The following is a 13,196-nucleotide window of genomic DNA, read 5'->3' on the forward strand; positions in this document are numbered from 1 at the left end:
TTAGAGTACTTTGAGAAAGTTGTGCAAAAAGCCTTAACATGGCACATTTATGCAAAGAATTTTTAAAATCTATTTCTTATGCAAATGTTCTATATAATATTTAGAGACGCTACAGATGGAATACTACGTAACTTTAATTGTTTTAGACTGTTTCCTCTTCAAATAAATATATAATTTTTCTTAAACTCCACAAGTCAGAAATTGAAACTAAGACCTTGTCTACACTATAAAATTATTTGTGCGGATTATTCACACCACTGTGCAACATAGTTATACTAACCTACTGGCCGGCGTACACAGCACTATGTCAGCAGGACAGCTTCTCACACCAATGTAACTACCACCTCTTGCAGCTTCTCACACCAAAGTAACTACCACCTCTCACAGAGGTGGAGTTATTAAGCCAAGGGAGAGCAGCAGCCATGTCGCTATAAATTGGTAGTGTAGACCTACCCTAAACTGCACTGAATCCTCTCTAATACTATTATAGGCAGATGCTAGTCTCTTTCATAGTCAAAATTAGACTGGCTATCCTCAGCAAAACTGAACAAATTTGCCTGAAATTCCAAATCTTGCTGATCTTACAGTATGGCGGTTTTTTTCTGGGTCAGTTTAAGCAAATCAGATGTGTTCAAGAACTAGGAAGTTTAAAATTAAAAAAAAATAGTGACGTGATCTCACTTCGTGTATGTTTTCCTAGATATTTTGGTTCAGCATACTTCCAAGAAGTTGACCAGTGTTTTGGGGAGAGGGAATGATTTAGCTTCCACTTTCAGTAGAAATCTTGTGCAGTGCTTAACTCTACATAGGCTCCAAAACATCTCATGTCCATGGGGTTCCTAATCTAAGTGAAAAACTGCCAAGGCTACAGAGCCCCAGAAGTCAATTTACATGCACTGGGTAGCATGGAGCTTCACTTAGATTAATAGATTTTTAAGGCCAGAACAGACTACCATCTAGTCTGAGGTCTTGTATAACATAGGCCCAAGAACCTCTTCCAGTAACTTCTATTTGAGCTATGTATATATTTTAGAAACATATCCAGTTTTGATGTAAAGACTTCAAGAGATAGAGAATCCAGCATGTCCATGGATACGTTGTTCTATTGATTAGTTATCTTATTTCTAGTTGAAGCTAGACAATATCAGATTTCCAACCACTGGCTCTCATTGTACCTTTTTCTGACAGATTAAAGACCCATCTATCATCAGATTATTCTTCCCTATATAGATATCTGTACACCATGATCAAGTCACCTCTTTACCTTCTCCTAGATAAACTAGATTTAACTTCTTTAGCATCTCACTGTAAGGCAGATTCTCCAGGCCTCCAATTATTCTAGTAGCACCTTTCAGAGTCCCTGATCTGCACAATACAGACCTGCATTCTTGGTCCTAAATGTATGACGTTGCATTTAGCTGTATTAAAACATATAACAAGATCTAATGGCTTGAAGTTGAAACTAGACAAATTCAAACTACAAATATCCCCATTGTTAAAAATGTGTGCAGTAACTGAGCATTGGAACAATTTACCAATGGTTATGGTGGAATCTACACTGGAAGATTTAAAAACCAAGACTGGATATTCTCCCAAAAAGATATGCTTTAGTTCAACCTGAGCAACTGGACTGGAGGCAGCAAGATTTATTTTGGAGAAGTCCCATGGCCCGGCCCAGGTTACGCAGAAGGTCAGACCAGAGAGCCCAACAGCCCTTTCTGGCTTTATAATGTGTTCACATGACCCCCCTCCCCCACCCGGGTCTGTATAACTGATCTGTCCCCCACTTCGATTGACTGCTCCCCCCGTGTCTGCCACCACTCCCGAGAGCCTGTCTGCGCTGTGGGGGCGGGTCTCTGAAGAGGCTCCGAGAGCCGGTTCCCGCAGCGTTTCCATGGGCAGACCCCCCACTGCTCCCCAGACGCAGAGGGCTCCGAAGGCGGCCCTGGGCCAGCAGGCGAGGGGGAAGGGCCGCGCTCGCCGGCTCTCAGGGGCTGTAACGCCCCAGGGGAGGCGGGAGAAGCGAGCGCCAGGGCGCGGAGCCACCGTGACAGCGGGGGGAGGGCAGGAGACTGGGGGCCGCGGTTGGGGCCTTGGCTCTCTACGGGCCAGGCCCTCCCTTGCCCCGGGCCCCGCTCGGCTGCCGCGCTCACCTCTCCATGGCCCGGGCGCCACTTCACGCCGGAGTCTCCAGCCCGCCCGGCCGCTTTCCGGAAGCGCTTGGGTCCTTTGAACCGGAAGTTAAACGAGACCGGATTTGCCGGGGAAGGCTCGCTCCTACATTGCGCACGCGCGTAGCGGCGGCCCTGTGCTGTGCATTCGCGTTTGAGTTAAAGCGAGGAGGGCGGCACCAGCGCCCAGTCCTTGCGCGCTCACCCCGAGGCGGAGGGGCCTGCCCCTCCCCCTCCATCGCTCGCGTCGCGCTCGGGGGCTGCACACAGACCCTCCCGGGTGCGCGCGGCCAATGCGGGGGCTGGCGCCGCCCAGCGCCGGGCTCTGCAGCGGGACTCCGCCCCTCGGAGCAGCCTGCGCGCCCCCTGGTGCCTGCTGCTCGCCCAGCCCCTGCCCGGGGGTGTGTTATCCTCGCCGCCCCGCTCGCCCGCGGGAGCACAAGCGTGTGCCCGGCATTTCGCCCATAACAGTGAGGGGCGAGCGCATCAAAGCTGCCCGCTCGCCAGGGCGTCCGGGGCCTGCGGAGCGCGACTGACAGCAGTGGCGGCTTCAGGCACCGGAGGCTCGTTAATTTCAATCACCTGCTGCTTCCTGGCCCTGAGGGGAGCATGAGCAGAGGTGCTGGATTTGTGCAGAGGACAGCAGGGCGTTACCCTTGTAATACACAGGTGGAAGGTTGTTTCCGGCACTAAAGGCATGGAATAATACAGTCTATTAACAATAAAAATTTCAGAAAATTATCACTTACCAGCCTATGCTAGGGAAAGCCTCTTACTCATCACCCACAAATGGGAGTTTGCAGTCTTTGCCCTCGATTACCTTATGGGAAATTAATGCTGCTTCAAGAAAAATACTCCACTGCTGAACAGAAATTAATTGGTAATTCTGGCTGACAGTTTTCTGCCCATAGCTAGGACAAATAAGTGGAAAAATCGTGAACTAGTATTGGAATTATGATGTCTTACTATAACACTAATTTAACCATAAATTCCTTTATTAAATCCAGAGGCCAAATGGTATTTATACAATTGCGCTAAACATGCCTAAATAATAAGCAATTTACTACATCCAAACAGTAACAAAACAGTTATAAGCATTTGATCAAGATACTTAGAAATGGGCTAAACCCAGGGATGCTTAGACACATATTGGTCAGCTCCAACTTGGTCAGGCAGGTATCCACAATGAACCCTTTAAGAGTTTACTTTTTTATGCCCTTTAACAAACAAGTGATGTCACTGCAAATTATCGACACAAGTGAAAAAAATTTTTTGAGACAGTTCACCCTTAATTCCAGTTATCAATCTTGTCCGGATTAAAACCTCCTTTCTCCTCAAGGCCATTCCTCCCTATCTTTCCCCCTCCTTCCTGCTGACCAACAGTTTTTCCATTGCACCTGGGTTCACATAGGCGCTAATTTTTGAGGCAAGAATCAAAGGGGTAGCCGTGTTAGTCTGGATCTGTAAAAGCAGCAAAGAGTCCTGTGGCACCTTGTAGACTAACAGACGTATAGGAGGATGAGCTTTCGTGGGTGAATATCCACTTCTTCTTTGAGGCAACACTGATAAGTGAGGTGGAAAGGGCCATGTTGGTTCTTTCTAAGATACTCTGGCTATGTCAACATTACACACCTTTTAGTGACACAGCCGTGCCGCTAACAGGTGCACAATGTAGCCGCTGTTTGTCGGCGGGAGAGAGGGAGAGCCGACAAAGCACGGTCCACATCTGCGCTTTTTGTCTGTAAAACTTTTGTTGTTCAGGGAAGTGTTTTTTTCACACCCCTGAATGATAAAAGTTTTACTGACGAAAGTGCAGTGTAGACAAAGCTTAAGTCTTATTTAAAACCATCTGCAGTCACCCCTATTGGCCAGAGCCCTTCTTAGAAATTTCCCATTATTTCATTAGTTATTTTTTGAACCAGACATTTTCTCTACTTCATTCCTTCTGGCTTATGACTCATTACTTTCAAGGCCTTCCTTTTTCTTGCTAGTCAGGGCCTTTCTTTACAACACACATATTTCCTTATCCAAATTGAAGATAATTCTCAATTCTTTAATTTCATATTTATTCTATAACTAGGTTTCAGACATTTCACTGGAACACACAGCAGATCATTTCTGTCCTCTCGTTCCATAAGTGAGGGCTAAGAGAAAGACTTACCAGTCTATATATTTATAGAGAAACTCTATTCATTACAAACCATTTCATGAAAGTTACCAGATATTATATTTTCTCATACCCGTTCAGAATTCATCAATCTCCTTCCTAATAGTCTGCTTATAAAAAGACATTAACAGTAGAAAACACCTTGTTTTGTTTATTTTAATTGTCCTAATTATTGATTCCCTTAAGACAATTCCTCATCCTCATTGGAAAACATGATTTATAATAGAATCAAGAAGCTCAATCTTTTTATCTTAAAGAGTAGGTTATGGGGTGACTTAATCACAGTCTATAAGTACCTACATTGGAAACAAATATTTGATAATGGGCTCTTGAATCTAGCAGATCAATGTATAACAAGATCCAATGTCTGGGAGTTGAAGCTAGACAAAATAAGGCATAATTTTTTAACAGAGTAATTAACCATTGGGACAATTTACCCAGGACTGTCCATCACTGGCGATTTATAAAAATTGGATGTTTTTCTAAGAGATATGCTCTAGCCCAAACAGGAATTATTTTGGGATGTTCTATGGCTGTGTTACACAGGAGGTCAGATGAGATCATCACAGTGGTCCCTTCTGGCTTTACAGTCTATGAATCCAATTTACAGGTAGAGCATGGGCAGTGGTAGTACTCATATCATCTTCTCCCCCCCACCTCCACCCCGCCCCCAACTGCTCCACCAGTGTATCTCAACACCTCAAGGTAGGTCAACATTCAAGTATTCAGCCTTTGCCTTTTTGATCAGACTGCTGAGGAGGAACAGAAGAGCCAAGTGTCCATTAAGTATTTAACTGAAACCACCCACCCTTTGCACTTGCATTTAATTGGAATGATACCAATAAATAAGCTGAAACTGTTGGCTTTACAAACTGTTTAAAGCAGGTGTGGGGAACCTATGGCCTGGATTCAGCCCGCGGCTTCATTTCATCCAGCACTGGACGGAGTGGGGGGAAGAGCCTCAGAGAAGGGGCAGGGCAGCGGGCGGGGTTGATATGACAAGCCTTGGAGATCTTCTGGACTACAATCAGAGGGAGTGGGTGAACCCCACAGTACTCTACCAGTGCATGGGGCTGCTCACCCTGAACATCCCCTATTGTGTGCTCCAGGAGGTGAGGGCAGCTTTGCCTCCTGCTTCTCTAGCTTTCTTCAAGCGAGTCCTGTGGGAAAGTGCTCCTCACTCACCCCTGACCCTCTGGAACTCGCCATGGGGCCCTTGCCCTACAGGCCTCCCCGCCTGTCCCCAACAGGTCATCTGAGCCAGCTGCACAATATCCAGACAGTCTGTTTCTGAACTGTACCCAGGGAACATCTGATGTGCTCATGCATCACCCCATCCACTTCCTTGCCCTCATGTCCTTCCCTGAGATTGAGTGGCGGAACCTGTTGCCTCCCAAGGAGGGCGAGACACCCCAGTAGGCCAGCCTGTACTCCACTCTGGTCCTACGACCCTCTGGGGATATTAGTGGGTGGCTCCTCCACACAGCTGTGAGCACAGGGATGTACCTGGCATGGTTCACCACCTCCCCGGACACATGTCCCTTCTGCAGTGAGTGGGAGACCTGGCACGCATCTATGTAGGGTACATCAGATTGCAGCCCCTCTTCTGGCTCCTCCAAAACTTCATACTGTGGTTCTGATTGCACTTTTCTCTACACCTGCCATCCATGGCCCCACAAAGTCAAAGGACCTCTTCATCAACCTTCTCCTGGTACTGGCCAAGATGGGCCATCCATCACACCAGGAGGAGGAAGCTGAACAGAGTGATGCTCTGTGACTGTGGGATCTATTTCTGATCCCTTGTACAATCATACCTCCAGGCAGAGTTCCTCTGAGCAGTGTCCACTGACTCCCTAGACACCTTTGAGGAGCAGTGGGTGCTGTTGGGAGTTCTCTGCTCAGAATCCCACTCTGGATCTCTGATTTTCAACCTTTGACCCCACTCCCTTTCCTCTCCCCCCCCCCCCATTTGTTGTCTCTAGACATAATTTGTTGCCTGGGTCTGTGGTTCCTCACTCTTAATGGAGTGAAAGGCCTTTAGTTTTGGGCAGGCCTAGACCCACCTGTCCTTAGTACTTCAAATAGTACACACTCTCCCACTTCTTCAACAAACGAGCCAGGAATTCTAGAGACAACAGCCTCTTTCATTATACAACCCTGATGCATTCCCTGAGCATTGTCCATTCTGTGCAGTGAAAGTGTTCTCCCATCCACCTCTGTCTCCCAGTCTCCTCAAACTTCTTGACCCAATCTACTCCTTTTCCTCCCCTGGTCTGGCTTTTGTCCCCTTTGCATTCAAAACAAACAGCCTTCTCCCTAGCTGCCAGCATTGGGGTTATTGAGAACACAGGGGAAAGAGGCTCCTTGCTTTCAGTTCCAGTGCCCTGCCCAGCCACTACAGGGAAAGTCTAGTTTTGCTATTGTAGCCCAGAACTAGAGCATTCTCAGTTGCTCAGAGATAGTATATGCACAGTCTGGTCACAAAGCTGTGAGAAGATAGAGCCTGCTCCATCTGCTTTGTGGAGACAGCACATGCACACTCTGGCCAGCAGTATGAGTAACGAGAGGCTCATGCATACTCAGTGAGGATAGAATCTTCACAGATTTTTGTCTGCTAAAGCCTCTAATAAGCATCTAAAGCAGATTGCTTAGTCAAACTCTTGAGGTTTATAATGGGGATGGCAAAAGCCACATCCCAGACCCCAAGGCCATCCCCTGTTAAATTTCAAGTTCCTGCTCCAAAGCATGGGGACAGTAATTTTTTTTAAAGAAAAAGTTGTCAAAGATCTTTAATATGGACAAAACGCTTTCCCCTAGCCTAGTTCTCAGAAACTGCTGACCCATTTTGATTGAAATTTTCCAAAAATAAAAACTCAGCCAAAAGCAAAGACCCAGCATGTAACATTTCAGACTAAACAGTTTGGCAAAGTTATAAGCAACTGAAAATGGGGTTTTATAACGGAAAGTGTCAGGCAGTCTTAATAGGCAGCCCTACCAGCTCCAGCTCCAGCTCCAGCTCCACCTAGAATTAAACTCAATAGGCCAAAAAAAGCCACAAAATAAACTTCTGCTCTCTCCCTCACCCTTGCACCAAAATTCCTGTGCCATGAGCCTGCTCCAGTTCAAACCAGGACACACTAAGCGTTCAATATAGCGTGGATAAATACACAAACAATAGTAGCTAATTTATTTCAGAGATGATACTCACACTTTAATTATTAAAATGTTGCTATTGGAATTGCCCTGTGGGAGCTTCTGGCAACCTTCAAATTGACAATTCCATTAATGTGGCAAGGAGGAGCACACAGATTGGTCGGGGGGGGGGGGGGAAAGGAGTCTATTAATCCTTATCAGCTAATTCACTGATAGCTAGGCATTAGTAATTGCTTTAAAGGAGAAACCTGTGCTGTACTGGCTGCATTAAGACGGTCTTTGATGGTAACTAGTTAATGCACAAAAAAAGGAACTGAGCTGATTGTGCTCTGGAAACCTCACTTGCCAACCCAGCTAGTAGTATTGACTATAGCCACTATCCCCACCCCAGATAGATCCTTGGGATAGGAAAGGAAATGACTTATGGCTTCAAGAAAGGCATGGAGGCTGCCCCCCAAAAAGTGGAAGAGGAATAGTTGTAACAGTTAAGACATTAATTCCTCCTCATTTATTTAAAAATACCTTTCATATCACTTTCTGAGACCGATCTTATTGCCAGTAAACATGGGTAACATGGTGTTGGCCTGGCAGACAAGTAGCAATGTATTGCCATGTCATGGGCTTAGGTCCTGGGCCTGGGAAGGTGAGTACTACACATTCCTCCTGCAGAGGAGCTTCTTCAAGTAATTGCTTGGCAAACTGTAGAAGGAAACCGAATTCAGCTATTACTAGAGGGAAGACACCTAACAAAGGGCCATTGAGGGAGAAGTGGAGGGAGAGAAGGAGTCCTTGGATAAAAATGAGAGGAATATCACTACCACCTGAGAGGGTGGGAGAGAAAGAAACCTCATCAGCTTTTGTGGCTGGAATGTTACTGAAGTTTTGTCTGCGGGGGGAGGAATTACTACTACTTTTGTAAATTAATTGCAGCATGAAAAGCTGCTGCTTTTAGGTGAACAGCTAGTTCCTCATGGCAATTGGAGCTGTGTTTTTGTAAAAGAAAATGTTTAAACAGTAAGTAAACTAAAGGCTCAAAGTAAGAATCACCTTTACATATGAATTTCAATTTAAAAAACAAAGCTTGAGGGCAAATACTTCTAGATACCATTTTAAAAACAAAAATCCATGTTAATTCTACTACTTAGGTGAAAGAAATACTCTTCCCCCCAATACGACAGCCAGCACTATTTAGGAATGTAGATGGTCCGATTTCTATTTTCTTCTTATGCTAAAGGTGTCCCTCAGAGAGGCAACCATTGAGTTTATATTGGGTCCCCAAAGACACAGAAGTGTCCATGTTTTTAAAGAAGTCTTGGCTAGGAAATGTAAGAAATAATAACAGTATAAAACTACCGGGGAACTGATGCAGGAGTTTTCCCAGCAATTCCCACATTTGATCATCTCTGAACATTTCTATAGAAATGTGGCATTCTTACCTATCTGCTGCTTCTTGTAAAGTTATTTTACACTTAAGAAACAAACTGTAGCAGGCAAAAGTTGTAACTACTTGATGTTTAGCTTAACCTAGAATTGGCACATCTATTGGTATTAAATTGGTTTCTTAACAAAGTTTCCTCTGAAGGTAATACTTATTTTACTCTGTAAAATGAATATGTTTGCCTACTTATGTCACAGGGGTGTCTGAGACTTTATTTGTAAAATGCTTTCAAATCCTGAACTGAAAACTAAATGAAAATTATTACTCTTATCTCGGGTAGCTCATATCTTGCAGAAAGGTACCAGATGCTCAGTTGGTTTCATAATAAGATGTTGATAAAATAGGAAGGATGTTTTAACATAATTTACAACTTGTAATAATAGGTAACTTCTTGGGTGGAAAAAGGTATATGCATATCCATACTTTAAATCCCAGCTCCCATAAACTAAATTCTATGTACTACAGTGCCTAGCACAATGGAGTCTATTCTTGTTTGGCCCCCAGGCACTACCATCATAAACATGATAATTGTACATTTTAGACTTAATAGTATTAAAAACTATTCAAGTATCACCATCTGTCAGTTATAAAGAACTAAAAGGCTACTCCACCAAACTCTGTAACCCCTAGAAGTAGACCTAGTTGAGCCAAACCCATCACCATCTGGACAAGATCCTCCAGTACCCTATAGAATTGTAGCAGAGGCACCAGCAATCACCCAGATGCTTTGTTGGATACTTTCTCCAAGTCGATGCGAGCCCAGCCATGCTCAGTGTTTCCTTCCAGCAACAGTCTAGCAATGACCACACCACCTATTGTCCCTTTTTCTTTTCTAAATCCTAACTGCTCTTTCCTAAAATGGGCTCCACTATTCAGCAAATGCGACAGTATATGATTCTCTTGGACAGTTTCAAGCAGTGGGATAGCAACTTAGTACTCTGAATGGTCCTGTATGTCACATTTTTGTTTGTATATCAGTACCAGTATGGACTTTCTCCACTCTCTTGGAATTTTCTTTTCTTTTCAGACTTCATGCAGGACTCATATAAGCCAGCATACACCAACTTCTCTCAAGACTTCAATGATTTCTATTGTGACTTTGTCCAGTCCTGCTGCTTTTCCAGATACCATCTTCAGCATTGCAGCCTTGACATCTGCCTTTGACAGATCAACATCCGTAATAATTGGTTCACATGATGGTAGTGTAGCATATAAAGGGTTCTGGTTAAGTATATCCTTGCAGTATTCTCACCGTCACTTACATGTCTTCCATCACAAGTAGTCTGCCCCCTATATCCTTTACGAATGGTATGTTCCCTCTTTTTCTTCCTTTTGTTTCTTATTCACACAATTGAATATACTTTCTTTTTGGAAAGTTGAGAGCGGTTGTTCATCTCATAGAGCTTGCCTAAAGTTAGGTTTCTTGCCTTTGACTGCTTGCTTTGCTGCTCGCTTGGAGGCTCTATAGGTGGCAATGTCTTCTTTCAAAGAGTTATTTTACATCACTTTTCTGGCTTTTATTTCTTTCTGCACCTTCTTGTTAAACTACCATTCTTCATGAGACTGTGGTCTACCCAGCTTAGTGTGTCTACATACCGTCTCAGCTTCTCAGATCAAAATGTTCTTAAAGATACACTACTCCTCTTCCACTGTTCCAATTTGTGTACCTTTTGTCTCAAACCTTCCAGCTGTTTCCCTAACCTTATCTGCAGTCACCCCATACAATCTCCATATCCTGATGTATGTCTCGCTTGTACACAGCTCATGCCAGGACCATTTGTCAGTTGCAACTGTTACAAGTGGCTTGTGTTGGGGTGTGACCATTTTGCTCAGGATAAGTTTACAATCCTTAACCTCCTCCTCTGGCTCATTTAGGTTAGCAAGAAATCTATTTGCATGCTTATTCTGCTGCTTCAGTATGTGCAAAGATGACTTTGTCTTCTCTTGAACCAAGTGTTGACATTTGCCCACTGCTTACCTAAATACCCATCAAGTAGTGCAGCATCATCTGCATTCTGCAATCCCAGTGCATATTGTCCCAGTATCTGGTCATAGCCTGATCAACTTGAGCCCGTATAGCAATAATTCCTATGGTCTGGCCATATCTTCCAGTTTCTGTAGGCCCTGCCTAATCTCTTCCTCAGGACAATGTTGTTGTGGGACATATACCAGCACCCCAAACAACCCGCACTCCTTTGCTTCTATTCAGATAGTCGTTAAATGGTCTTACACCTTGATGATTTCCTGAACAGTGTTACCATTTGTTGTGAACCACACTCCTGCACCATTTCTCCTTCCACTACCACTTGCATAGTAAAACTTACAGCCCAGACCCAGTTCTTAAGGTGCATTTCCTAACCATCTGGTGGATGTATATGTGGTTTCCCCTTGTCTCTCCAGAGCACCGTAAGAGTACTTCTGCTGCTCAGTACTCTGAACAATTTTTTCTCGTCTTGAGAAAATTTATTCCGAGTTTTCCTTCTCCTTGGTGAGTTGCCCGCCACTGCTAACAGGTCTCACCTACCCTGAACAGCCTGGTTTTAAAGCACCAGATACTTGCCTTTCATACCCCCACTTTTTGTTTAGAATACCTCTGGCATGAGAAAGCAAGTTGTAGAAGTTTGGTTGTCAGAGGCTGTGAGACACTGGCTATTTGGAAGATTTTTATAGGGACTGAGAACTTGACTCAGACTGACCCCAGGCCATGGCAACCCTTTAGGAGGTATGCCTCAGTTCTTCATCTATAAAATGGGGATAATAGTACTTCCTTACCTCCCAGGGGTGTTGTAAGGATAATTTCATTAAAGTTGTGAGATGCTCAGATACTGTGGTAATGGGGGACCATATAGGTTCTTTAGAAGACTCTCTGCACCCTCTACTGTAATAGAAGTGATAACTGTGCTCTTGTACTAGGCTCCAATTATATACTGCATTCTACAGAATCAGTTTTACATTATGCATTGCAAAGTGCTCTAGTTTTGTGTAAATACTCTAAATTTTTATGTCTTCATAATACTTAAGTTTGATAATGCTAATCTTTACCTGGTGGAAGAAGGATCTACACAGCTGTGTCCTAATGCATATTTTTTAATCTATTAACTAACTGTATAGTTTTAAAAAAATCTTTCAATTGCTAGTTTACAGCATATGCTGTGGCATCTCTAACCATTCTAGTAACTAAAGTCTTCTGATTAATTGGGTGTAGTCTTAAGATATTGAAAACTGGTCTGATTAGACTAAAAATATTGAGTTTTCAGAACTGCTGGACTAGCTTTCCCTAGCAGTGTCAGGAACTTTTAGCTAAATAGTGTGGGAAAAAATAGTATTTCTTACTTACTAGTCCTTAAACCAGGGGTGGGGAACCTTTTTTCTATCAAGGGCCATTAACACACACACAAAAATCAGTGGCGGGTCACACACAGTCCTGTGGGGGGAGGAGGTGGTGGCGGCTCAGGGCTTCCTCTAGGCTCTGGGGTGGGGCCACAAATGACAGGTTCATGGTGCAGGAGGGGGCTCTGGCAGGGGGTTGGAGTATAGCAGGGGGTGAGGGCTCTGGGATGGGGCTGAAGGGTCTGGGGTGCAGGAGGGGGCTCCAGGGGTTTGGAGTGCAGGAAGTGGTTTGGGGTGCAGTGCTGACCAGAGCCGCCGGGGCCCTTTTTGAGTGGGTGCTCCTGTTGAAAACCAGATGCCTAGAACCCCTACAAGAACCAGTGCAGCTTGTTCCATAGTGTGGTAGGGGCTGAGTGCTCCGTAGACTCAGCCAAGCCCACAGACCCCTGGCTGCTCTCCAGTTGGGCCCCATCAGCAGCCCCATGGGCTTCAGGCAGGAGCTTTTGGGTCTCTCCCTTACTGGTAGCAAAACCTTAGTGAAGTATCACCTGCACTGCATTCTCCACCTTGGTCCCCAACACAGAAGTGAGCAGCAGAGGGAAGACAGCAGCCACTGGTGGGTGGAACGAGAAGGGAATACAAATACCACCCTCCAGAAAAGGGAATATGACACTCAGGGATAGCAAGGATGGGAGGTGGAAGTGTAGGGATCCCCAAGGGATAAGCTGTGATACCATCTCACTAGGCACAAGGGCTGACTGGGCAGCTGTGGGGCCCCCTTTATGACACCAGGCTTGGGTGCCATGATGGGCTTGGTGCTCACACCCTTGGCATCAGGTTGGATAATGATTGATTTGGTACACATGGGAACGACTGCCTTGATTCAGGAGGGGGCCCCAGAAAGCCCAAAACCTGGCTGCTTGGCCCCAGCCATCTC

General features: G+C 44.9%; 1 protein-coding gene across 2 annotated transcripts in view; it reads right to left on the reverse strand.

Annotated features, from left to right (window-relative positions):
* Positions 1-2,457, reverse strand: part of NUP107 (nucleoporin 107) — a 47,449-nt gene extending 44,992 nt beyond the window's left edge. The window contains exon 1 of one of the 2 annotated variants that reach the window (XM_005280022.5): positions 2,154-2,457. In XM_005280022.5, the coding sequence (XP_005280079.2) occupies positions 2,154-2,161 (8 nt within the window). In that variant the 5' untranslated portion in view covers positions 2,162-2,457. The remainder of the gene's footprint in view (positions 1-2,153) is intronic. The other variant, XM_005280023.3, reaches the window with a different exon arrangement.
* Positions 2,458-13,196: the final 10,739 nt, after the last annotated feature.

This window comes from Chrysemys picta, chromosome 1 (assembly GCF_011386835.1).
Source record: "Chrysemys picta bellii isolate R12L10 chromosome 1, ASM1138683v2, whole genome shotgun sequence".
In the NCBI taxonomy this organism is placed as follows: Eukaryota; Metazoa; Chordata; order Testudines; family Emydidae; genus Chrysemys; species Chrysemys picta.